A 26,651-nucleotide genomic window follows, 5' to 3' on the forward strand; every position below is an offset into this window, starting at 1 on the left:
GACACTAAGATGAAATGTCCCAACGGTGGCAGTGGACAGTAAAGAAGGATATGGTCTCAAAACTAAGCATATACTTTTAAGAATAGCAAAAAATTGAGTTTTACTACAAGATGTACTCTCCTGCTAAACCACAGTAGAATAGTTTACACGATTACAGTAGGGAGGTGAGGTAACCCAATGGATAATTTAGCTTCATGGCATTCGGCCTGCACCTTGGGCCGCTGCAGTCAAAAGCCAAGTGTAAAGACGAATATGCATTCAGTTTAATGGTCCCACCTGTGTAACTAGCCAGATTTACACTCTAAATTTGATTCAAGAAAAGATACAGATTAGCTGAAAAGGTAAATGGAATTTCAGTTGAGGATCCCTGCAAATCAAGGCTGAAGCTGACTGGACAAAAAGCTCAGGTAGCAACATTTTGCAATGAAGTTCTTGATAATTTCTGTGTCTAATGCTGCAGTGGGCTTTCCACACTCAGTCAGCTCCTAAATATTATGGCTGTGGTTTTCCAAAGAAATTAGTGATTTTTGTCAATACCCAACTGGAGACCACTTAAAAATGGCTCCCACTTTCAGAAAGTGCGTGGGTGGTTCAGCCCTTTATAAAAACAACAGACCTTTGAGGTGTTTCAAGATGAAAACCTCAGCCCGTCTTCCCATCATCCTCCCCCACCAAATTCTTTTCTTTAAAAAGAAAAAGGCATTTGTAATACCCTTCTTCATTGGCCAGTATTAGGAAAAAAATATTTCAAATACCACTTTATGTAGATCAGTAAGCACCCTTTGCCTTACCTTCAGTAACCTAGAGACTATATATTTGGAGTGGTGAACTCCTCACATCAGAATTCAACTTGGCATTTTGATTTCTCTGCTCTTTCTCAAAACACTTGTGGCTTATAATCAGATATAAAAACAAAACAGAAACACCTACTGCAAGCCAGCACATCTAACACAGAATATTTAATCAGGGTACCCTAAAACCTATCTGCTATCATTCAAGAAAGATCAATACAGGAGTCACTCTTTGAGACCATAAAGCCGTCTCGTTAAAGTGGAAAACCAGGGCTGACTGAACACAGAGAATGTCATCCTAGCCAAAGAAGGACCAGAAAGCATTGCTGTAGAATAGCCCAAACTGAATTTGAGGCAATTAGCATAGCCTCCTCACATGGCTCTGTGTGGATAGAATTCTTTCACCTGGAAGTATCATAATTCCTAGAGCTCCAATTCAGGGAAACATCTCTATTCATGAAAGCACTGAGGCACATGCTTTAACTCCCACTGAAGTCAGCGGAGTTAAGCAAATGTTTAAGTGTTTTACTGACCTGGGACCTAAAGGGCTGATCATACATTCACTGAAGCCAATGGCAAAGCTCCCATTAACTTTAACCGAGCGGGATCAGAACCTAGGCTAAGAGACTGACTCTGTATGGAAAGATCCCGTAGAACCACACAGAGGTGAAACCTGAAGGGTTCTCTAGATATGACTCGAAAAGCCTACGGAGTAATCACCTTTTTAAAAAAAAACTTCTAGAGAAAGAATATGGCACTTAAATTCAACAGCGTGGTTTAAAGAGAACCTATAGAAAGCTTATCACTTCCTATTTTATAGGACTTTCCCATATGCCATATTTTTTCATAGGAAACTAGGTAGATTCCTCTTTAGATTTAGTTTGTACAGAACCATGTGACATCCACTTATCCCAAAGCTCCCAGCCACAGAAGCCATTAAAAGGACTTTTATAAGCTATTTCAGTCGGCACCTAAATCACTGTCACACTGACCCCATACCCATCCACATCTCACCGCACCCCCGCAACCCGAGGCACAGGCAACCTCTAAGTTGCGTCGCAGCTTCATTGCTCTCATACTGCGCAGACATGCAGGATTGCCAACTCTGGCAATTTTATTGCCCATCTCACAATATATGATATTTCTCTTGAAGTACCAGCTCTTAGAGGTATGTGGTTATGTGAGAATATCAGCTTTCATGTTTCTAAGAAACGAATACAATTCTAGCTTTCATGGCTGTGCAGAAAAGCCTGCAAACATGACCTAGTTACACACAAAGGGCTCCGAAGCAGAAGAACCTCCCATTTTTAATCTCATGACTTTGGGGGGCCCTGACACGTGATACAGTATTGGAGTGGGAGGTAAGTTTCTGGTAAGAGTAGCAAGGTATAGAGTTCGCTAAACTGGTATTAATCTCCTCTAAGCCCTAGGCAGGGAGAGTGGTGTAACCAGTCTTGCTCAGTTTTTGTACACCCTGAAGCAATCTTATTCACTCTGACCACTGCACTTTGCTTCCCCAATTACTTGTTTTCAAATGCACAAAAAAAAAAAAGAGAACAAAAGCCATTCACAGCACACCTTTCTACCCATCCAATCCACACAATGCAAAAGGTTTTGCCAAACAAGCACTACATAGGAATTCCATTAGACAGCGAAGTGAAGGCAGCCTCTCCACTGGTAACGTGTCAGAGACAAAGCAGTTTCTGATTTGATGCTTTCCATATCTTCCTTCCCTCACCCCCAACCACCCTTTTTCATACTTCCTTACTCACATGGCAGCTCTTAGTAGCTGTAGTTGAGGGGGATGGTTTTGCAGAGCAGTGTGTGTTTTCCAGCCTGACATGGAAGGCAATATATCATTACAAACAAGTTTTAACCAGTTCATTGGCTGAATTAAAGCCTTGTAGGGCCAGCTGTGCTTTGGCCAATGCATTGGTAAAACAACTGTGCAGTTGCAGGAGAAGAACGAAAACCGGGAGCTTTTCATCGCCCGCTGCACGGTTGAAAGAGAACCAGCATGAAGGTTCTAAGTAACCTCAAACCATTCAGGGACAGCAGGTTCCTAAATTAGGGACAAGAAGGAACTGGCAAGAAAGTGGAAGCCTCACACAGAGCCAAGCCTTACACTTTGCAGGGCAACAGACAACTGGGCCCAAGCCTCCAGGAAAAGGGGTAGGGAGTCAAGTAAGACAATCAGCAGCCTCCCTCTTCGTTCCTACCAGCAGCAGAAAATCGGATGGCGAGTTGATTCCTGGCGATCTAGCGTGGGGGTGAGGAACAGTCAGTGGACTGCAGAACCTGGAAAGGACGGGGAGCCCAAAAGAGCAGGGCTCCAAGTGGTTGCTTGCACATGGAAAGGGGCATTGTCCATTTAAATGTCACATTATTAAAACCAAACTACGAACAGCGCATTAGCTTATTAGAAGCGGAAGCATTTTTGAAAATCTAATTTACTTGTCATCCTCGGTACATTTCTCCCAGCAGGGCAATCAAAAACCAGCAAAGGCACTTTCACTTTCATCAGTAGTCACTTTCACTTTCAGTTAACATGGCTGGAACACTGCCACATTGGCCCTGCAGCTGGGCTGGGTTCTTTGTTTTGTTTTTCTTTAAAATGCTGCTTCCCATGGGAATATTTCTATTGATAGTAGGCTTTGTAAGAGCTATACTTATTTGCTAAGTCTAAATTCGTGGCCAAACAGACTTGATGGCATTGCCCCTTTAACGCTGACCTTGGGATACTTGTATATAAGAGAAGAATTTATAAATCCGGATAGTTATTGGAACATCTTGGAACAATTTTCTGTGTGCCAATATCCTTTTCCTTCACATCCCTCCTGAAAATCCATTTTGTCCACAAGGCCCTTCTATGCTCTGCCACTACTCTTCAATTCGGGTTTCTGTCAGAACTGTTCCCCTGTGTATCCTTTTTTTATGATTTTTAGGCCCCTGTTCTGCAGTTGGATCCAAGGCTGCCCAGAGCTTTGGCGATTCAGCTGTGGGTCCGGAGCTTTAAACTCTTCAAGGCATGGAATTTCTAAATCAGGATTGGATGTTTTTCTAAGAGAGAAGCTCTGGTTCAAACAGGAATTATTTCAGGGAAGTTCTGTGACCTGTGTTAGACAGGAGGGCAGAGTAGGTGATCACAGTGGTCCCTTCTGGCCTTGGAATCTGTGACTTGGGTGATTTAAGTATTTACCCAAAGTCCTAATTTTTAAAGGTGCTTAATTACTGTTGACTTTCAATGAGACTTAGGAGCCTCAGTGACTTAAGCGCTTTTGAAAATTATATCCTTTATCTTTTTGCATGTTTTAGAGAATGCCATATGTGCCCTTATCTCTCTCTCTAAGCAATATATGCAGTGCACAGACAATTACATACAAGAGTGTCAAGGTGTGGAACCGTTCTGGATTAGAAGGGGGTACCTTCGATTTACAGAAAGGGGGAAAGTAAGTACCCATCCCAATCAAAAACTTTAAATACCACAGCACGTTGAAAGATCAATAGATTGGGTTTTTTCGGGGTCTGACATAAGTTTCCTACTCACCACCTTCCTTTATAGCTCAACCTCTCTGCAAACTTTATGTCAAGTTATTCTACCTGCTAATGATGTCATAGACTAATTACATAAATTCTGGGAGGTGGGGCAGTGGAGGTGGGGTATTAAGCTTACATGTAAGAACAATTTTTTAACCAGAGGCAAGATTGTGAGCACTGCTGAGAGCTATTAGAGATGGGGAGCTGTCCCACAGTTTCAGCAGATATCAGTCCAACAAACATAGGAAATTAAACACCGGAAATATAGTGTAGTACGTCTCAGAAGGAGCTAGCTATCTCAGGTCTGCATCACTGCAGTGTCTGTGCACCTCCCAGTCTTTATCCTCACAACTCCCCTGGGCGCTAGGGCAGTGCTGTTATCCCCACTGTACAGACGGGGAACTGAGGCACAGAGAGATTAAGTGACTTGCCGAAGGTCACACAGAAAGCCTGTGGTGGAGCAGAAATTGAACACAGGCCTCACACAGGCTCTCACACTCACCACTGGACCATCCTTCCTTACAAGCTAATGTTGGGCATATAATGGCTGATAGTCTACATAGGGCCTGATCTGCTGCCACTCCCTCTTCCGTAGGTTGTAGGCACTGCCCCAAGGGCTTACAACCTGTCTCTTGCCATGTTGCCAACTTGGGTAACTTCACTGAGTCTCAGAACACGTGGTGTGTTTTCTTAAAGCTCCAGCTCGTGGAATCATGTAATTATCTGAGAATCTCAGTGTGCAAAGAATATATAAAAAATTAAGCCCACGACAGAAAGGCAGTTAACTTCAACACTGTAGGGTCAAGGGCATAGCGCGCCTTTACAAAACATTTGGGTTAAACACACGCATTCTCCAACTAAGTCAAAATCAGGGGAGGGTGGGGGAGAGAAGGAGCTCTTTCCTCAACAGATTTTAGTTACTGGGCCAACTGAACTCCTTAGTCCTGACCCCAAACACACACTCATTCTAACCAAGATGACAGCTGATATCATTAGCAGACACTAATGGAGACTTAGGAAATGGACACTTTCTGGGAGAATTTTAAGGTTCAAGGCGGGGGTAGAAATCACAGAAATGACGCTCGTTGTTCCCGGGCCGTGCCTGCCCACTCCTATTAGAAAGGATGCAGTGGGTACGTTTTGCAGGTTTATAGAAGAAGCTGTAGCATAGGATGATAGTCATAAGGCACCTGTAAGTACCGGGGGGACGGTGTGTGTTAAGGAGAGAGAGAGAGTGAGAGCACCACCATTCTTACAAAGCTCCATTATCACCTGTTTGGTTTGGCTTTATGGTCCTGATCCAGTGTCCATTGCAGTCCATGGAAAAACTCTCATGGACTCCAGTTGGCTTTGAATTACCCCCTTTGTGGATGAGGGCCAACTGTCCAAGTGCGACAGGCTTAACCTGGAATAAAATCTGTATCTTCTACTCTGTCACTTAATTTACTGAACCCTAATGCCGTACTCTCCTGAGACGATGAACAAGCTGCCTTCTTCTCTATAACAAAGAATTAAAAATAACTTTATATAGTTACAGATTTAAATGGAAGCTGCTTCCTCCCCATGTCCCTGTGAAATATGTGCTAATAGAGAATAGGGTTCCCCTCAATGGAGAACCATGTAATAAAGCCTCAAAGGATTCAACAATATACAGAAAAATATTAAAGACAATTCACCTCCAGCCTGAAAAGCCAAAACGTGAAGCTATAACTGCATGGAACTGATAATCTGCTGCCATTTCAAAATGATAGTACCTCTTTGTAGTCTGTGTTTATTGTGTATGTGCGCGTGTGTGTATTGAGAGTGAGAGAAAGAGATGGTTAAGTATATATACACAATCTCATATTACAATAGGTTACATATATATATGCGTTTCAGAGTAGCAGCCGTGTTAGTCTGTATCCGCAAAAAGAAAAGGAGGACTTCTGGCACCTTAGAGACTAATAAATTTATTTGAGCATAAGCTTTCGTGAGCTACAGCTCACTTCATCGGATGCATGCAGTGGAAAATACAGTGGGGAGATTTTATATACACACAGAACATGAAACAATGGGTGTTACCATACACACTGTAACGAGAGTGATCAGGTAAGGTGAGCTATTACCAGCAGGAGAGAAAAAGAGCCTTTTGTAGTGATAATCAAGGTGGGCCATTTCCAGCAGTTGACAAGAACGTGTGAGGAACAGTAGGGAGGGGAAACAAACATGGGGAAATAGTTTTACTTTGTGTAATGACACATCCACTCCCAGTCTTTATTCAAGCCTAATGTAATGGTGTCCAGTTTGCAAATTAATTCCAATCCAGCAGTCTCTCGTTGGAGTTTTTTTTCTCTCTTGCTGGTAATAGCTCACCTTACTTGATCACTCTTGTTAAAGTGTCTATGGTAACACCCACTGTTTCATGTTCTCTGCATATATAAAATCTCCCCACTGTATTTTCCACTGCATGCATCTGATGAAGTGGGCTGTAGCTCACGAAAGCTTATGCTCAAATAAATTTGTTAGTCTCTACGGTGCCACAAGTACTCCTTATATATATATATATATGTATGTGTATGTGTGTACGTGTGTACGTGTGTATATATATATATAGTTTCCATATTATTTTTTTTAAAAGCACAAATACTCATTTGATTTCATGACCATGAGCTTCCACTTTAAAAAAAATATGCATTTTGTAATTGTATCTTTTTAACTATACTAAATAATAGAAAATATTTTCTTATTTAGTACTTACACTATTAAAAGAAATACATTTACCCAATCTGAAGACCACACCCAAGTCACACATTAAATCAGCTATTTTACCCTTTTTATGGGGTTTGCAGGTCTCCTTGGTGTCTCTACACATTTATACCAGCAATACTAAATGCCAAGAAGTAATAACATAAAGCAATGTTTTCTGTAACTAAGGGACGCAGAAAATGATATGAACAGTGGCTCCAGTTTGCTGATTTGATTTTTTGTAATTTTTTTGGGGGTGTGTGGGGGGGAGGGGTTTACAGGAGCCTGTTTTCAGTTCATTTAGCAGACAGTGAGCCTGTATACCGGTATTGAACATGGCTCACAGTCCAAATACATTGCATCACACATGTGGCTGTTCTTGGAAGTCAACCATTTCTGCAAGTTATCCTCAGGAGGCCTGATGTACTATAAGCACTTAGAAATGTGTTTCACTGTGACTGGAACCAAGATGAAATAGCAATATTAGAAGAGATGGTTTAGTTTATGTAGTGGCCATTAAACTAGAACAATGAGGACAGTGGGGAGGTAGGAACATTCTACAATGTAATTTATTCCTTTCCAGTAGCAGTGGAAGTTTTTCCTTCAGGCCTGAAACTGACCCCATCTGCCAAATATAAATCAGAATCAACAACTAACAGAGTTCTGCTAGATTAGTCACATCATAATAAAATACTGCACTTACACAGCACAAGGATCTCAAAGCACTTTCCTGGTATTAAACTATTTAGCCTCACAATGCCCCAGTGAGTATTATTAAGTATTATCATCACTCATTTAACAGAGAGGAAAACATTGGCACAAAGATTTGCTCAAGGACACACTGGGGGACAGAGGAAGGGTGTCTACAGCAGAGCCAACCCTCCCCCCAGATCTCTTGAGTCCCAGTCCTATGTCTCAACTCATCCTTTCTTCCTGTTCTAGTGTAAGAGGAACCAAAGCTTAGTTCATCTAAGAACTAATGAATCATCCCAGAGAGAAGGAATTCAAATCAGAGTATAAGCATCAGCCCCTATGTTTGGAACCATAGTTCTTTTTATCAGAAGAAGAGATCCTGTTTCCAGTCCTCCTGGCCAACAGGATCTATGACCCCACCCCTGACAAAACCTGGGAGAATGGGAAGGGCTTGACACCCAAACTCTGCTAATTGCAGAATTCCCCTGGAAGCGTGAGGCCATAAGCATGGAGACCCTGTGCCTCAGCCCATCCTCCAGGCTCCCCATCTCTGACAGCAGGGGTCCACTTTAGTCACATTTCCAAAGTCTTCCATACCAGAGGCTATCCCTTGGGGTCCTCCTTTAAGGGGATGAGGGGCCTTGTAGAAAAAGGAATGCAGCCCCAGGCTGTTCCCTGACTCTTTCCCCACTAGTGGGTCCTGCACCCTGGGAAGTTCTTCCTAAGGCCCAAAGAAGGAAGGGGTGGTTGTCATGGGGCAGCGGATGCCTCCTTCCAATGGAGGTGCACATCTGCTAGTGGATGATCCCCTCTGCACACAGCTCACCTAGTCCTTTGTCTTCACAGGATCAGGCAGATCCTTCCGAACCCCTTCCCTCCACTGGGGGTAACATGCTGTGGATCAAAGGCACCTCCTGGCCTTTTATTGTTTGAAACACATTTTTCACAGCCTCTACAGCTCTCATTCGATATTCCAAGAGTGCCAGAGCTGGTGAATACCTCACCATAACAGTGCACGTGAACCCAGCGTTCTTTACAGCATAGGACAGGCAGGGAGGATTCATGCCGGCTCAGGCTTCCCCCTCTGAACAGGCTCCTAAGTCATAGGAATGGATACCAAGGAAGGGGGTTCAAATGAGAGCCACAGCGACACACTAGCGGGCTATTTACAGAATCCGTCTGAGCTACCAGGCAGTTGAAAGACACCCTGGGCCTGATTTTTAAACATTCTGAGCCCCTACCACATCTATTGTCGGTGCAATAGCAATATCATGGTAACTGGTGGTCCAGATCCTGCATTCCTTGCTCAGGCAAAATTCCCATTGATCTGAGGGGAGTTTTGCCTGACCAAAAGATCAGGCCTGAAGGAACTGCAACATTAGTTAACAAGAATTAGGTACCAAAGATTACACCCCCACATAAAAATGTACATGAAAATAACCTGAACACACAGTACCTTCAGATTCCATCTTAAATTTCAAACACACAAGCCTTCCCATGTTTACAGTTCAAGCTATGTTCTCCCCCCCTTGAAATCCACACATATAAATACATTTTTAATCGCCTCCTACCAAAAATCTGTTCATTTTGCACTTACAGGTTGGGCTGTCTAATGACTGTCCTATTTTAACTTCCAACGGTAATTAAGAGAAGCACAGATACGAAACTTCCTCTCACTTCTGTTGTGGGGGAGGAGGAGGGGAGATCAGTTGAGTGCATGCAAGTGTTTAGCAACCAGCCTGAGCCGTCACTGCAATTAGTGATGCACATTTCATAATCGGAAACACTAGCAGTTGCATGCAACTGTCCCTACTATACACTTCATCAAGCAGTCACAAAACACTAGGCCAAACTAGGGACAAAAGGAAGAAGGTTGTGTCAACAATTTCAGGTAGCTTTAGGGTAACTCTATCAACAGCCCAGATGTGTCTTTATAGTATAGAAGGAGATATCACTCACAAGGAGTTTTTAAACTGGCACCCACTAACTTCTCTACCACCAGTGTTATAAGAATGTTAAACAAGAAACAACTTTTGCTGACAATGTGATAAAGAATCTTGCTCTTCACCCTCACAACCATACTGTTGCCCTCTTAAACGATACTAGAATAATCTTCCAAAACACTGCTGCACTGCTGGTGGAAGAGGTAATATTCTGGATCGTTACTGTAGTATTTATATCGCACCGGGTTTTCATTTGAAGATGTTAGAATGATCAATTCAAGAGCTTTCATTTAAAATTAAGGCTGCTACTTTACATTCTTGGGGGGCTCCATGGAATGGATTACTGCCCAGGAAGAGGAGAGGAAAAGACAGACTTTACTAGTTAGCTGTCTCCCAAAAGCAAGGTCTCCAGATTACCACTTTTAAAGGGAAACAAATGGAAAACACACACACACACACACAAGCTTTTTAACCTAAGATTATGACTGAAAGAGATTACCCCTGAAAGACATTAGGAAGAAAAAACACCTCCCTTTTTCAGTTGGTTTACTTTGTACATTTTTACACCTTGTGCATCACTCACTTTCACTGTTCCCTGTGTCAGCCAGGTTTCCCCCAGTTGCTTGCATGGAGACTTCACACAGCAACAGGGGAGGAAAAACATTATAAAAATAGGATGTACTATAAAACAACAAGAATTGGCCAGGGGACTGAGGGGAAGAGGTAGCACGTGAAAAAGGTTTTAGCTCCTTTCCTAAAAATTGGCTAGATTTTTTAAGTGATGGTGTTCCTTTAAAATGTAGCTCTCACAAGAGGATTGCTTTGATACACTATTGCAGAAAGTGAAATGCTTCCCTTTCTTGTATGAAGTCAGGCAGCAGTAGACAAAGTATCACATACAGTATCTGCCTTAGGCATGCTGGCTATGTCAACAGATTATCTCACATTGAACTGTCTAGACTGTTATTAATATGCAACTGATTCAACAGCAAGGACAATGCAGAATTAAATGGGGATTCTAAAATGAAATCATATTAACCTCTTCAGTTTAATTTAGCATGTTAAAAGTCTAAAGGAAACCAGATGTGACCATCACCGAGGTGCAGACTGAATATTAACAACAAAAAAGTGTTTCCCCCTTTGGAGTATTAAGCAAAGTTGGACTGTCCAGTTGCGAATGAAATCTGAAAATGTTTGCCCTGTGGCTGCCAGTAAGCCTTTCATAAAAGAAAGCTGAAGCCAAAATAATTTTACTAGGTAAATCTCCCAAGTATCCAAGCACAGCCAAGTAGGTAGCAGTGCCACAGATTGTCCTGGAGTCCTATCATCCACCCAGAAACAAAAACAAAAAATCCTACCGCCCACTTACTAGAGAACTAACACACACTAGCCTTGTGCTGGCAAATACTGCACTGGATCAATGCAAAATGAAATCCAGCCCTCATTAGTCTTAACCTGCTTCTGTCCTGGGGTATGTAAGTTACATTAGCGCCACATGCCATTCTGCCCACACCTGACCGTTCATATAGACTTGTCGATTTTTTTAAGAGACACTAATTTACAGAATGTTGACAATCTGACTAACCTGTAATCATATCAAGCAATACAGTAGCTTAGCTCTTCTCCTGCTATAAGGAGGAGTCCCCTGTTTTTTCCTCCAGTAGATAGTTATTTAGGGTCGGTTTGCATTTGGGCTGGTCATGACTTTTACACATCTTGCCCATTTCTCTACAAACTACTCTTCCCCTTGATATTATTTAGGCATGTCACCCATCACTTTTAATGTATCCATAATACCAGATTGCCACCTTCAGAAGTACTCCAGTTCCTTCTGCATATTAACCCTATAGTGTCTCAATGCACCCTGGTGGCTGAAACCAGCCTGAAGTGTTGTTGTCTTAAGCCAGTTTAAGATACAAAAACAAGTTTCATCTGTCCAGAACAATTCAAAAAGAAGTCATCTTTCTTACTCCAGATTTCACTGACTGTATTTTGCTATTGATACCATTTCCACCCCCAGCGCATCTCTAAATTAAGGTAGGATTTTTATTGACACATACTAATTACCTGAAAAAAAGAATGATCTATTCAGCTTCCACCAGCTGCCAGTTGTCAACACTGGCTGGAACAAGTGAGCAAAGAACAAAAAAAATCACTAAGGTTTACAAATAATCATAAAAAACAAAACCCAAAGAATTTCACCGGATCTGAGATACTGCCTGGTGTGTTTATATGACTGAATGCAGACAGCTTTGAATGGGCGGCTCTGTCTCTAATTGCAAAAAAAAAAAAAAAATTAAGGTGTTAGCCCCGCACAGAAAAAAACCTCCAAATTAAGTATTAAAGAAAAATAAAATAAAATCAGAAATGCAGCCTCGACGCACCGACTGTCTGCACTTAAAAGATTTACAGGAGTAATTTAAATGGTTCACCTGCTGCCAGTTTTCCTCCAAGGATGGCAAAGCTGAGAAGTAGCCGGTGTCGTGGACAAGCTGTAGTTCCTGGAATATACTATAACTAGCCAACACATCCATGCTGCTGCTGAGCAAAACCCTTTTGTTTTGTTTTGTGTTTGTTTGTTTGTGGTGGGGTTTTGTTTGTGATCATAAAAAACAACAATAGATCCAATGTCCCTTTTTTTGTTTTGTTTTGTTTCTGTCACACTGTAAAAAAAAATCAATTCAGGAAAGAGAGGGGAGGGAAAAAAAAACCCCAGTGAGAATGGCTAGATGCACCCAATATGTACAGTGCAAACAGCAGCCAGCAAAAGCGGGGGGACTCTTCCACTTGTAGTAAATGCAAGTCCCTTCCAGGGGTCTAATCACTCCACTTCTTGGACCAGGAAGGGGGAATGCAAACTCCCTGACACGAAACTGCCATCTATTTCTGCATTGCTGCTCGCTGCTCAATGCAATCTTTGCTCTTTATTTTTGGGAGGTTGCATTTTTTTTTCTCGCGATCGCTTTTTTTCTCAGCCCCCATTGCCCCCCCCCTTTCAAAGCCAATCCCCCCCCTCAATCCTGCAAGCTCAGAGCCCCCCCTTCTCTTCGTCCCCCTCCCCTCCCATCTTTTCTCCGCGCAGCCGTCAGCTCTTGAAGGAAGCTGTCCATTAAGACAACGCGTGACCATGTAAGGCGAAGAGGGGGTGGTGGGGGGAGCCCATGAAGTCACTGAAGCCCAATGAAGGCCAAAGAGAAGGGGCCGGAGGCGGAGCCTGGCACGGAAGGGCCCTGCGGATTGGATGGGGGTTGATCTCCCCGCTGCCTTACAAGGCAGTGTAAGGCGAGCTATTTTTAGAGGGCTATATAAGGGGCGCACGGCTGCGCGCGCCTGCCCGGGGACCGGAGAGGGGGTGGCGGAGGGCCGGGCGCCCTGGCTCTGGGAGGTTTGCAAAGCGAGCCCCGCAGGCTGCGGGCAGTCCGTAAAGCGGCGCGGCGGGTCGGAGCTCTCCCGGGGCCCGGCTCCCCAGCGAGCGGAGCAAGCCCCGTGCACACACAAGGACCCACAACAGAGGCGTGACCCCCCCCTCGCTCCCCGTCCCACAAAGGGGCTGTGCAATCCGCAGCCTAGCGTGGCATCTTAATGGCAAACCCACAAAGGTTTCGGGGAGAAGGACTTGCTCGTTAGTGACCATTGTAAGCAGAAAAACGCTGCCCTTTAAGACACAAGGCGCAGCCGGGAGGCGAGGGCAAAACTCCCTGCGCCGAGGGAAATAGGAGCTGGTTTCTTTTAGTCAGATGTCTTGTTCCGCCCCGGGGGGGGGGCTATCAGCACTTCTCTGGATCGTGCCACCGGGGGGGGGGGGGGCTTTTCCCGGGGCAAGGGGAGAACATGGTGCAGAGAGGGAAAGAGAGACATTCAGTGTAATCAGAGAAGAAAAGCAGGCGGTTAAATGCAGGCTCTCCGATTAAGCCTGTTCTGCAGATCTAGGCTGCAGTTTCCACGGTATGCATCCGATGAAGTGAGCTGTAGCTCACGAAAGCTCATGCTCAAATAAATTGGTTAGTCTCTAAGGTGCCACAAGTCCTCCTGTTCTTTTTGTAAATACAGACTAACACGGCTGTTACTCTGAAACCTGCAGATCTAGCTACATCTGAGGTGCTGCTCACCAGCTGGCTAACTCCGCGCTGCCTGGGGGAGCCGGGGAGCGCCCCTGCGCGTCTCCTTCCCCTGTTGATCGCTGAAGGGGGAGGATCTGTCAAAAAATTCCCAGTCAACCGTTGATTGAGCGAGGGCGCATCAAACTGATGTGTAAATTGTAAGGGGTGAGAGGGGAAGACTAAACAGCGTTACAGCCGGTGTGTGAAATCTGTTGGAATACGAAGGACTTGGGAGTGAGTTTTTGACACGTGCCCAGGGCCTGTGTATATTGTGAGTATCTAGCCCAGACAAGGATAATGCAGCCTCTTGAGAAGGAAGGAGTGCTGACTGTTAATAAGGCTGGAATCCCTCCATAAATGTACATGTATTTATTAGAGATTCATCAAAGCATTTAACCAGGCTTAGCTGTTACCTGATCTCACTTGCATACTAGTTTGGGTTAGCCAGTGAGCTATTTGACCGTAAATGGTTAGTGTGATGGCAGCTTCCCCAAATTGCTCTTGGAGCTGGGCAGAGTTGCATTTCTGCTTTTGGAATGATTGCAGAAGTGTGACTGTGCTAATTTAAAGATGTTTTTTTTCCAGTAATAGAAGAAATATGTTCTCTTTGTCTCTCTTAAATTTCAAAGGGCCCGTGAGTCCCATCAGATGCACAGCCAGGGCCATATCCCACCATCAGTCAGCGGGCAGAGCTCCCTCCAGTGCTCTTTTGTGAGGGACCCTTGAGTTGGGAGTTGGAATGGTTCTCAACATAAACAGATTTTGCCACAGATGCTGCCCTGTGCTCTCAGGCCATCTGGTTTTGCAACAGTTGCATCACCATTTTTCTGCCCCTACATGAATAAGATGAACACATTTAGCCACCATCTAGCTCTGCAACCCAACACCAGTTCCTGGGCCAGATTATCAGATGATGTAAATTAGAATAGCTGCATGGACTTTAGTGGAGCTGTGCTGATTTACACCAACTGAGGATCTGGCCCCTTAAGTGTAACTCACAGTAATGTTCAGGTATAAAGTAAGCTGTCTGGCAGTAATTAATTTAGCATGTGTTTTGTCTCCATCAGGGCCAAATTATGGGGAATGCTGTTTTCTAGCATTGACTTCACATGAAATGCAATAATTCTGTAGCTGAAATTTATGTTTGGAGGAGATGTAACTGTAGGTTCTATAAATAATAACCAGGAGCAATGGCGGGCTTGGGGGACTGTATACAAATAAATGTCTTTGGCACTGCAAAAGTACACATTGCTTTTAGATTGTGGGTTCGTTTTGAAAAATAGTTGGATGGTTTGTGGAGTTGATCAAAGCGTGCTCAGTCTTTCACCTCTGCAGCCTGCACAGTTCATTGGTGATGGTGAGTTACTGTTTGATGATAGTTTGATAGTTCAAAGGCCTGTGTGGGAAAAGAAGCATTGCCTTTCTCTCTCCATTCACTAGCCCATTGTAAAAGAACCACCCCAGTTGGCAGAGGAGAAGAAAAGCTTTGCACTGGCTGTATCTGTGCTGGAGGTGTTCTGAGGATAGAAGTCATCAGTTTCTAGGGTTTCTTTGGTCTCCCAGAGTAGTGACAGATTTTCTGAGCACATAGAATGACATGTCAGGTAAAGATCCTAATGAAAGGACAAGAAAAGAAAGAATCCCAAACCAAGAGGGTCAAATATGATAGGAAACAAGACAAGGCAATTGTTCCACAGCTACTGTACCAAGAAAAACCTGTTTTAGAAAAAGCTTTCAGTGAGCATTTGTCCTTCGTGGATCATCTTTGGAAAACAATTTCAGAGCAAGAATCTTGTAATGAAGCTGTACGTGGCCTGTTTAAGGGTACAGATGATGAAGACTACTGAATTTGCAGAATTTGGACTATTCAAGTCTCCATTTCTATCTACTGATTTAAGAGTTTCCAGGGCTGAAAAAGCACTTTACACTCTAGCCTTCAATCAGGTGTGGCTTTTTAATAATTGTGCGTATCTACAGTTTTAATAAAAAGCAAGGTGCTCAGCAGTTGGACCCCCCAGAGCTAAGGACTTCCTCTTTCACAATGACTAACCTGTGGTTTTGTTTCAGCACTTTCCATTTCTAAAAGGAAGGGAGGATCTTTTCTGTATTCCAGGCCTCCATTTAGACCAGTTTCAGTTCTCACCTACACCCATGCCCATCTGGAGTAATACCATTGATTTCAGAAAGGGACGATTTCCATTCTGACTTAACTCCATTGCAAATTTGCACTGGGGTACTCCAGATTTATACTGGTGTAAGTGAGAGCAGAATTTGGCCTTTACGGCTTGGGGATAAATTGCTCTAAGCTCCAGGCTGTCAATCCCTACTGACAGATGACCTTATAGGAGTCTTCTGTGATATGGTAATGATCAATTTCACTTTCTTGCCCTACCTTTCGTCAGGGATTTCTGCTTTGGATCGTCATTATTTGTTTTGATTTTATTTCTTTCAAACTTCTCTGGCTAACGCCGTGCATGGAGAAATGACTATATCTCCATTCTCCTGGAAAAGGCTGCTCTCAAGTAGGGCACTACACTGCTGGACACCAGCTGAGAATCTAGCATGCAGTCTTTTGTCAGGCTGTATGGTTACTAAAGGCCAGACTTTGCCATCAGATACAGGCATGCAGCTTCTGTTAGTTTCAGAAGGACTGCATGCTTGTCACTGAAGGCAGAATTTGGCCTTAAGCCTTGATGTGAAGATCTGCGCTAAGATTCTGGCCGCCTGCCTGGAAATGATTCAAAGGGCATCACTCCACGGTTTCCAGGAAGGTGTTTAATTTTTATTGTCTGCAGCATTGTGGATATTCTGTTTAGACGTTGGTTCAGAAAGCTTTCTCTTAAAGCTGGATGGGGGTTATCCTTTGACAGTGTTGGAAATGTCTGAACCAGGAACTAACGCTACTCCATTTAGCCTGCACAACCTTCCCTGTGTAAAATGCACCAGCAAAGGACTCGGGAGCAGTGAAGGAAGGAGTTATTTCCTGCTCCACCCTAGCTTTAGGGGTGGTAATCTGCTACTGGCCACTACCATTAAGAAAGTGCAGCTGCTCCTCCCATGATCCAGCCACACTTCCCAGCACTCTGAGTGACACCTAACTCTAACAGACTAGTTTTCATCAGTAGATTGCAAAGTGCTCAACAAAGGAGGCAGTATTCAGATGGAGAAACTGAGGCACAGAGAGGGGAACATGACTTGCCCAAGGTCATCCAGCTGTCTAGTAGCAGAGCTGGGAAAGATCCCAGGTCTCCTGAGTCTTAGCCCAGTGTTTTATGCACTAGGCTTCACTGCCTCCACCAAGCCTTGCTTGTGGGTGTGGAATTAGTGGGCTCACAGGCCCAGAGCCCCAAAGGTATTTAGGTGCCTAACTCCCATGGGAGTAAGGCACCTAAATACATTTGGGGCTCTGGGCCACAGTGCCTCCATACCCTTATGGAGACCCAAGGTCCAGGGGGCTGCTCAAGAGTTTAGGGCACATCCCGTGACCCCTTGCGCCCCTGCCCAGCTGCGTTGTCTGATCCTCAGCGAACCGGATGACCGCTTTGGCAATGGGAGCGGTTTGCACCGTTGATTTTGATGGGAAAGTCATTGTAGTTTATGCTGCCCGTACATTTTCAATATCCCACAGACTTCTATATTGAAAACTGTGTCAGGGGGAAAACAGAAGGTAGGGACAGCTGGGCATGCAACAGCCAAGCGTTTGCATTTTTGGCACCCAAAAGCAACGGTGGCTTTTAGTCCTGGGGGGGGGGGGGGGGCGTGTGTTTCCTTGGTGCCTCTGGTTTTTTGGGTAAGGACAGAGGGCGACTTGAAGGCCTCATCTCCCATTCCGGCACCTCAGGCAGCAAGTACTGGCCCCACCCCAGCCTCTGACACTATAACAAGAATGGGCTGCCTCTTACTATTTGTACCATAATAAGAATCCCGCGCTCTTACAGAACGCTTTTTGTCAGTCTAGCTTGAAGCGCTTTACAAAGAAGGCCAGTATCATTATCCCCATTTTACACATGGGGAAACTGAGCCACGGTGAGGGGATGTGACTAGCCTAAGATCGCCCAGGAAACCAGTGGTAGATTTGGACATTGAATCCAGCCCCTGAGTCCCTGCCCAGTGCACTATTCACTGGTCCTCAGAGGTATTTAGGTGCCTTACTTCCATTGATTTCAGTGGGAGTTGGGCACCTCAATACTTGTGAGGATCTGGGTCTAAGCCATGGTGCCTCCTCAACAGTGCCCTGAGCTTGGCAAGCTTGGCTTGCTCCTGTAACACAAATAATAATAATTCTTATTTCTGTAGCTCTGTTCAGGCTCCTAGTGTTTTATTCAGGCTGATCTTTCATGGGCATTGCTGAGCCCTGGAGCAGCGCTGGGGTATGTTTCAGTTGGATGCTATGAAATTCCAGTTTCTGAGGCTCGTTGACATTTGCACCTATGTTGTATTACTCTGGATTAGCAAGGGTGCAGTGTGATTTGGTTCATGAAGATAAAGAACCGGGATGTTATGTTGAGGAGTGTGGTGTAAGCTCCTGGATGGGTATATTGGTTTTGTTACCAGTTTAGGTTTCAATTCTGGGTTTCTTAGAGATCTAATCATTACATTGGGATGGCCCTTTTGAATCCTGGCTGCTCTCACTTAGCTGTGCATCATTCCTAAGAAATAAACTGAATTCTGTGCATTTACACTGTGTGAGTTTTCATGATGAGATTTTAAAGCCTGAGATCTTGTCTGCTCTACGTGGCCAGAAATGATCCCATGGCACTTTCCACACAAGTAAGAGTTTGCCCAGGTGTCTTGGCCAAAATTTGCCCTTCCTCCACATATGCAGGGCTGCTGTCTGCATCATTAATCTTCTCCAATGCCCCCCTCCATCCCAGAAGTGGCTGCAATTCAGAGATGCTCTATGTATATTGGCCCTGATACTGCAAAGGGACCCACAAGCGCTTATTGCCTGAAGTCAGTGAGTCTTCGCATGGGTCTGCATGTGTGGACGCCTTTCCAGGACTGAGGGCCATTGGGGGCCCATTAGGATAAAAAGCACTCTGCATACACTATGAGCTTGATTCTCCGCTGGTGCAGTCATTTCTTGTTGTGCAAAGCGGGTGTAAAATGCTGTCATCAGTCAGTGTGAGTGGAGAATTCTGATCTGGCAGCTGTTTACAGCATCTTTGCACAGTATAAGTGTCTGCCCAAGGTGCAGGGGAGAGGATCAGACCCTGGGAAGGCATTGCTGTTTTGATTAAGTGCTATCTGATTCCAGCGCGGGAGTGTTCCACGTCTCTAAATCTCATCTGAACAGCTGCAGTTTTTACCAAAATCCTAATAAACAGTAAAGAGCCATAAAAGAGACAATTTCCTTTCCCAGAACCAAGCAGTTTTCTTCAGGCCCTTGAAGTCCCTAATTTCCTCTAAGTTTTGATAGCTTTCCCCTTCTTGTCAGAAGGCCTTTATTGATGGACTTTATAGTTCCCACCCTCACCCCTTAGCATTTCGGTGAATGGGAGGGTAGTTTGGTATGTCAAGTTTCCTAACACGTTCTCTTAAAATGCGTGGTGATTTGAATGACTGCACAGCTGAGCTAGACCAGACCAAGAGGGAGTTAGCAATGTTGAGTGCTGGGATAGAATTCACGCTCTTCTTTTCTGACCCTTGTCTTTGGGGCAGATGGTAGGGTGGAGGCAGAGGGGGCACTGCAAGAAATCTGGTTTTCTACGGCAGGGAAATCCTTGTTGGCCCATAATTTTTAACCTTCTGCTTTTTAATTGAAGGTATTTCTCCAGGATAGCTCTTTAAATACCATTGTGCCCTCTTCAGATGGCCCTGTCCCCATTCAGATTGGTGGAAGGTGAGATTGTATGACAGAGGAATCTGATTGGGCCCTCGTTCTGTGTCCGAAAGGGCCCCTGAACTTTCCAACGTCCACAGGGAATGTGGGGCTTCCTTTGGACAGCTCCTCTGAAGAACAAAGCGTGCAGGCTGGACATATGTCTCTGAGTGCGTGTGTCGTCTCGCTTGTTTGTAACCCAGAAGGGCCAGTCTCGCAGTCCTGACTGGGGAGCATCTCAAATGAACATCAGTGGGAATTTTGCCTAATCAGAGGAAAATTAGGAAACAGTTGGGCCCACTGGATGGAGCCGTGGCGTAGGAATCAGGAGACCTGGGTTCTATCCCTAGCGCTGACCTGCTGTGTGAGCTTGGGCAGGTCTCTGTTTTCCCTCCTGCCCTTTGTCTTGTCTTTGTAGGTTGAAATCTCTTTGGAGCAGAGACTGTCTCTTACTATGTGTTTGTACTGTGCCTAGCACCAGGTGTTTGGGTGTTACTATTAATAATAATAATAATAGTATAGACTGCTGGATTGGGCTCATCATGGGGCACGCACACATGAATTCATCCAGAATATGTCGTATCTGGGCAGTTCCAAGGGGTGCAGTTAGCATTGTTCTCTATGCACAACTTTGTAGGGAGTCGCACTGTAGAACGGCTACCCTTTTCTAGGATTTTCCAGGCTGGTGGTTCTTGAGGGTGCCTCACTGCTGCTTCACAGGTGGGCAGCCGTGGTGGCTGATAGTGTCTTCATCTCGTGTGCAGCTTGCCAGCAGACTGTGATCTTTTGCAGCATGACTTTGCCACTTTCAGATTGGGGAACTGGAACATGCTTTCCTTGGGGTGGCCCTCACGGAACCTCTAACAGCTGAACGCAGTGAGTTGGGTTGCTGTGAGCACACACAACACCTGTGTTCTTTGTTCTTCGTTGGCTACCGGTTCTGTTCCTGATGCAATTAAAGGTGCAGGTGACAATCCTTAAAACCCTCTTGTCTGGGATCTGGTTACTAAAAGGATTGTTCCTCCGTGATCCGCCGTCACAGTGGAAGTCCAGAGAGATACACGTGATACTAGAATTTCAAGGATAGAATCATAGAATAGAATATCAGGGTTGGAAGGGACCACAGGAGGTCATCTAGTCCAACCCCCTGCTCAAAGCAGGACCAATCCCCAATTTTTGCCCCAGATCCCTAAATGGCCCCCTCAAGGATTGAACTCACAACCCTGGGTTTAGCAGGCTAATGCTCAAACCACTGAGCTATCCCTCCCCCCAATGGTAGAAGCAGGATATTCGCAGCTGAAAGATCCCACCTTTGGAGCTCACGTCCCCTGGTAGAGCCCCAGGCTGTTAGTTTAATCAGGCTTTTGACTAACTATGCTTTTGTTATCAATTCGGGGTGGGAGGGTTGCTTTGCTTGCTTTAGTGGAAGAATTTCAGACAGTTTTAACTATGAGCAGGACACTTTGTAAATGAATTGTCCTCTCCCATGGGATTTGGGACTGCATTCCTATTGGCCACTCGCTTTCCTCACTTTCACTGCCTCTCTACCAGCTTTACCCCCTGCCATCCACTGCCACTGGGCTTTTGCATGAGATCCCTTTCATGTCTGAGCTAGTTGCTATGGCTACTGGCAGCCTGCTACCTTCTGGGTCTCTGGGAGCCATAAGTGAAGGTGTTTTTGCAGCATGGAGGTGAACTGTTGCCTCTTCTTTGTATGGCACATCCAGCCTCACTCAATCAACACACACCGCCGTTGTTTCACCTTGCAAAGGGGCCTGGATTTGATGGGATGAGAGGCTGCAGTTTCTTCTTTCCTCTTTGAAAACAGCTTTTTCCTTTGTATAGCTTTTTACTACAGAGGGGAGGCTTTGGTTCTAGGAGTTTGCTTGCTTTGCATGTATTTGTGTGCGTGCGTGTGTTCTCCAAATACCTTTCGTTGCCCCTTCTGTTTAATCTCTGGAATTGTTCTGCGGATATGGAGACTTTCATCTCCTATTCTCCGGGGTTCTTTTCTTGAGGGTATGTTTTGTATCCTTGCTTCAGTCTTTGCTAAATTGCCGGAGCGATACCTCTTTAAAAGGATTAGTGCACACCCTGGGGCACAACCTTTTGGTGGAAAACAAACGGGTTCCACTTTGCATAAGCTCCTCTTTGCCAGCCCCTGATTTCCCTAACTGAATGTACATGTTCTGACCCAGTGCCTAGGTAGCTGTTTTGCCTTTGCTCTCCCAGGGAGAAAAGGGCCTGCTCGGCTGTGCTGAACAAAGGCGGAGATAGGAGAGGGAGAGAGACAGTGAGGTTGAAATCTTGGTGTGTTGACCCTCTGTTCTACTTTGCTGAGAGATCGGGTCCCAACTGGAGACTTGTCAACAAACAAAGGCTGAGAGTCTGTCCTCCCCTTCCAGCAGGTGCTGCTCAGAGGGCACAGCCCAAGGCAAAGAAGGTGAAAGGTAGCTTTCAGTCACCTTTGTGCCCTGGGATGCTTGGCTGCTCTAGTACTTGGTGTGACCTTCAGTATAAATTGGAGCAATCAAGAGCTGCCCCCGCTCCCACCAGAATCCACTTTCTTCTGCCCCAGCTCCACCTACGGTATTTCCTCTGAGCTGGGCCTTGCTTCCCAACCCCTTGTGACCAGTCCGTCACCCCTACATGCTGCCACATGATGTGTAGGGACCAAAATGGTTGGCAGAATCCTTCCCAGACTGCAGGTCACTTCCATTCTGTGGCATAATGAGGTTCCCCTGTTTTCCCTAATTCCTAAAATGGGCATAATTGGTTTTCTGTACCTTTCAGATCATTGAACCATGGAAAATGAAATGGCAAAATAACATTAAGGCTCTAATTACTATGCAGGAAATGAGCACCCTTCAGAGGTAAGACTGAACGCAGTTAACCCCGTAATCCAAAGAGCTTAACAGACTTTGCAAACTAATCACAAATCATTGAGTGTGCCCCTAGGAGGTATAGCCCAGACCAGAGCAGGGGTCCATCTAGCTCAGTGCCCTCTGTCTCTGACAGAGGCCTGGCACAGATGATTCAATGTAAGGTTAAAACCAACCATACAGTGTGGGCTTGATCCTGGAAAGTGATGAGTTCCTTTGACTCCCACTGTCATCAATGGGAGTGGAGGGTGCTGAGCTCCTCATAGGGTTGAGCTCTGACAGAATAACTTTGCCATCTATTAATGGTTGGATTATATGCCCTAAAGTGTTTATATGCCTTATAATTGCTTTTTAGCTCATCTAATTGTAACTGTTCTCGTTATTCATATTAAGATCAGCCTGCGTCTCTGTGGCTGCATTTGTATCAGGGACATCAGAACATGGCGCAAAGTCGATGTGACTCAGATGCTCTTACCACTGTGTTAGGTGACATGGCGGTAGCAATAAAACTGATCCCTGGCTAGGCTACATCCTTTACTCTGGGGGCCGACAGGAGTTGCACCTCTGGGGAATTATGGGTTCTAATTTCTTAGTCTAGGCAGGAGCTAAAATACAGCCACTTTTGGAGAACTGCTTTCACTACCCCAGCGTCTTGGCCAAATTCCAGCTCAGCTAATGATGTTCCTACACCCTAAGGTTCCCCCCTTTCACTTCAGTTGGATTCAGTAGTCTTCATTTTGCATCTGCTCTGTAGCATGGCTTTGCGCTATTTTGGTAAAACATGTTTAACAGATATTTGACTTGTCCACCCTGACCGGGCAAGCATCTTAGGCCTGTGTTACGAAATAACAGATTCAGCTAAAGCACCTTGGGCCAGATCCTTAGCTGATATAGGTAGAGGTGCAGCTGCTTTGACTGCAATGGATTGACACCAGCTGGAAATCTGGCCTGATATTTTATGTGAGCTAGACAGGGCGATGGAGGCTATCACAAGGGTTTGAAACTCTCTTTGGTGGGGTGGATGAAAAAAGGGATTTCTGCCCCTTTTAAAACTTTTAGCCAGGCTGGAGCTGGTTTCCTACTTAGTTTGCTCTTGGGTTTTTAGATCACTTGCAGTGACATTGACTCCTAAGTAAAATGTGTGAACCAAGTGGCATCCTGGAAGGAAGGAAGGATTGACTTCAGGATTGGCCTGATCCTGATCGCATCAAAGTCAATACCAAAACACCTGTTGAGTTTAAAAAATTCTTAGTTGGAATTTTGCTGATTTGGGCCAGATTTGATGCTGCTTTATAAGCCCACTGACCTCAGTGGAGGTTGCAATGTTGTTGTAGCCATGTTAGTCTCAGGATATTAGAGAGACAAGGTGGGTGAGGTTCATTGGACTAATTTCTGTTGGTGAAAGAGACAAGCTTTCAAGCTTTCTTTTTTTACTTATGACTGCAGACATTAATGGGCCACTTCACTTTGAAATGTCACTTAGAATATGCATTGACTACTTATGCTAAACAATCGGTTCCATTTTGTATTTAGCTGTGACGCTCTGTATATGTCTACACTGCAATTAAAAATACACAGCTGACTCCAGCTCGCAGGGCTCGGGCTAAGAGGCTGTTTAAATTGCAGTGTAGACATTCGGACTCAGCCTGGGACTTAGGACCCTGTGAGGTGGGAGGACCCCAGAGCTCAGGTTGCATCCAAGCCTGGACGTCTATACCACAATTAAACAGCCCTTTGCTTGAGCCCCAGGAGCCAAGGTCAGCTGACAAGGGTCAGCTGCAGGTGTCTAATTGCAGTGTAGATGTACCCTCTGACTGCTTTTCCCAGAGGTGAAGAAGAGCTCTGTGGAGCTCAAAAGCTTGTCTCTTCTACCAGCAGAAGTTGGTCCAGTAAAAGATACTACCTTGCCCATTTTGTCTCAGTGGAGGTGTAAGTTAGCAATGAATCTGGTCCATTATGTTAAATTATAAACTCCTTAATACGGGTTAATTCCAATGCCCATGGAATTCAGTGAGGGTCTTTCCATTAACTGCAGTGGGCTTTGGCACAGTCATTCTGTGGTTTTGGTTTTAGAAATGAATACAGGCAACCAACGGATGAGATTCAAAAAATGGGTTAGAATAATAATATAATAATACTTTGCACATATACAGCATTCTCCATCCAGTCATCTCAGAGCACTTTACAACACTGATTTGTGATGGATTGAATCTGTTCATCAGTAACATGGCGTTATTCTATTTTGCAACTGGGGAAACTGAAGCACAGAGAGCTTATATGGCTTACTTGATGGCCTCAGTCCTGAGCTTTTAACCACTGATCCATTCTTCCCCACCAAAAGGTTCACTCACTTATCTGAACCTTTCTTACTATCCAGACCACTTGGGTCTGTAGACCAGTCTGTAAACCAGGTAAGGGCAGGCTTTCTCCAGAGATATCAAGTACTTTCTGATTCCCGCCAGACCAGAAATACTGCAAGAATACTGCAAGGCATCCTTCCTTGCCATACATCTACCTCCAGCCCAATGCAACACTAGGAAGTACAAGGGTGAGCAAAAAAGTCAGAACTAAAACTAAAGGAGTACTTGTGGCACCTTAGAGACTAACAAATTTATTTGAGCATAAGCTTTCGTGAGCTACAGCCCACTTCATTGGATGCATGCAGAGGCTTGTTCACCTGCACATCTGCCAATGTGATATATGCCATCATGTGCCAGCAATGCCCCTCTGCCATGTACATTCGCCAAACTAGACAGTCTCTACATAAAGAATAAATGGACACAAATCAGACATCAAGAATTATAACATTCAAAAACCAGTCGGAGAACACTTCAGTCTCTCTGGTCACTCGATTACAGACCTAAAAGTGGCAATTCTTCAACAAAAAAACTTCAGAAACAGACTCCAACGAGAGATTGCTGAATTGGAATTAATTTGCAAACTGGACACCATTAATTTAGGCTTGAATAAAGACTGGGAGTGGATGTGTCATTACACACAGTAAAACTATTTCCCCATGTTTATTTCCCCCTTCTCCCCCCCCCCACCCCACTGTTCCTCACATGTTCTTGTCAACTGCTAGAAATGGCCCACCTTCACCATCACTACAAAAGGTTGCGTTTTTTTTGTTTTGGGGTTTTTCTCTCCTGCTGGTAATAGACCACCTTACCTGATCACTCTCGTTACAGTGTGTACGGTAACACCCATTGTTTCATGTTCTCTGTGTATATAAAATCTCCCCACTGTATTTTCCACTGTATGCATCCGGTGAAGTGAGCTGTAGCTCATGAAAGCTTATGCTCAAATACATTTGTTAGTCTCTAAGGTGCCACAAGTCCTCCTCTTCTTTTTGCGGATACAGACTAACACGGCTGCTACTCTGAAACCAGAACTAAAACTGTTTATCCAAGTTATCTGAATGTTTCTGGCTCTCCCTGGGAGAGGTAGCAGCGGTCTTTGTTCTACACATGTCCAGTGCCAAGCTCAGTGGGGCTTGGAGCACTTCCTTAGGCCCTGTAGGTGCTACTGCCATACGAACAATAAATAATAACCCGCAAAAACAGTTGTTTTTGAGTTTTGGGGGATGGTTCTGATTGGCTCTTATTTCAGCTGCTTGGTTCAGCCATCCCCACTGCAGAGTCACTGTGATCATTGGTATTGTAGCTGTGCCTGGAAGCCCCCATCAGCAATTAGGGCCCCATCGTGCTAGGCACATAATGAAAAGATGGTCCTTGCCCCAAAAGAGCTTACAATCTAGGTAACATATGGTGTCTGATATGGCAATGCTGTGAGAGGCTCATAAACAGTAATTGTCTTACTGCTGGGCTGATCCTGCTCTCGCTGTTTGGGTCACTATTGAATTCAGTGGGAGCCAGATCAAGTCCCCTGGCAACTTTCCTGGCCCCTCATTCCCATGTTGCAAAGGTGGTGGGAAATAATGCATTAGGAGGTACTGTAAGGTTGTTATCAAAGAGGAAGTAGAATTGTTTACATGGTGCATGCCTGTGATTCATACGTTTAACAACCAAGCCAGTTGACTCGCAGATAACTTATAGGAAATATTGCAGTAAAATAAGGAACATTGGCAGGTCCCAGTGGATGGTGTCACGGGACAGCGCCTCTGGTGGGTCACACTTTTTTGATCACCAGCCCAGGCCTTA

At 44.8% G+C, this 26,651-nt stretch overlaps 1 protein-coding gene across 2 annotated transcripts in view; it reads right to left on the reverse strand.

Moving 5' to 3' along the window:
- Window positions 1–12,667, reverse strand: part of KLF7 (KLF transcription factor 7) — a 73,400-nt gene extending 60,733 nt beyond the window's left edge. The window contains exon 1 of one of the 2 annotated variants that reach the window (XM_048869800.2): window positions 12,121–12,667. In XM_048869800.2, coding sequence (XP_048725757.1) covers window positions 12,121–12,222 — 102 coding nt within the window. In that variant the 5' untranslated portion in view covers window positions 12,223–12,667. The remainder of the gene's footprint in view (window positions 1–12,120) is intronic. The other variant, XM_048869798.2, reaches the window with a different exon arrangement.
- Between the last annotated feature and the right edge of the window lie 13,984 nt (window positions 12,668–26,651).

This window comes from Caretta caretta, chromosome 11 (assembly GCF_965140235.1).
Source record: "Caretta caretta isolate rCarCar2 chromosome 11, rCarCar1.hap1, whole genome shotgun sequence".
In the NCBI taxonomy this organism is placed as follows: domain Eukaryota; kingdom Metazoa; phylum Chordata; order Testudines; family Cheloniidae; genus Caretta; species Caretta caretta.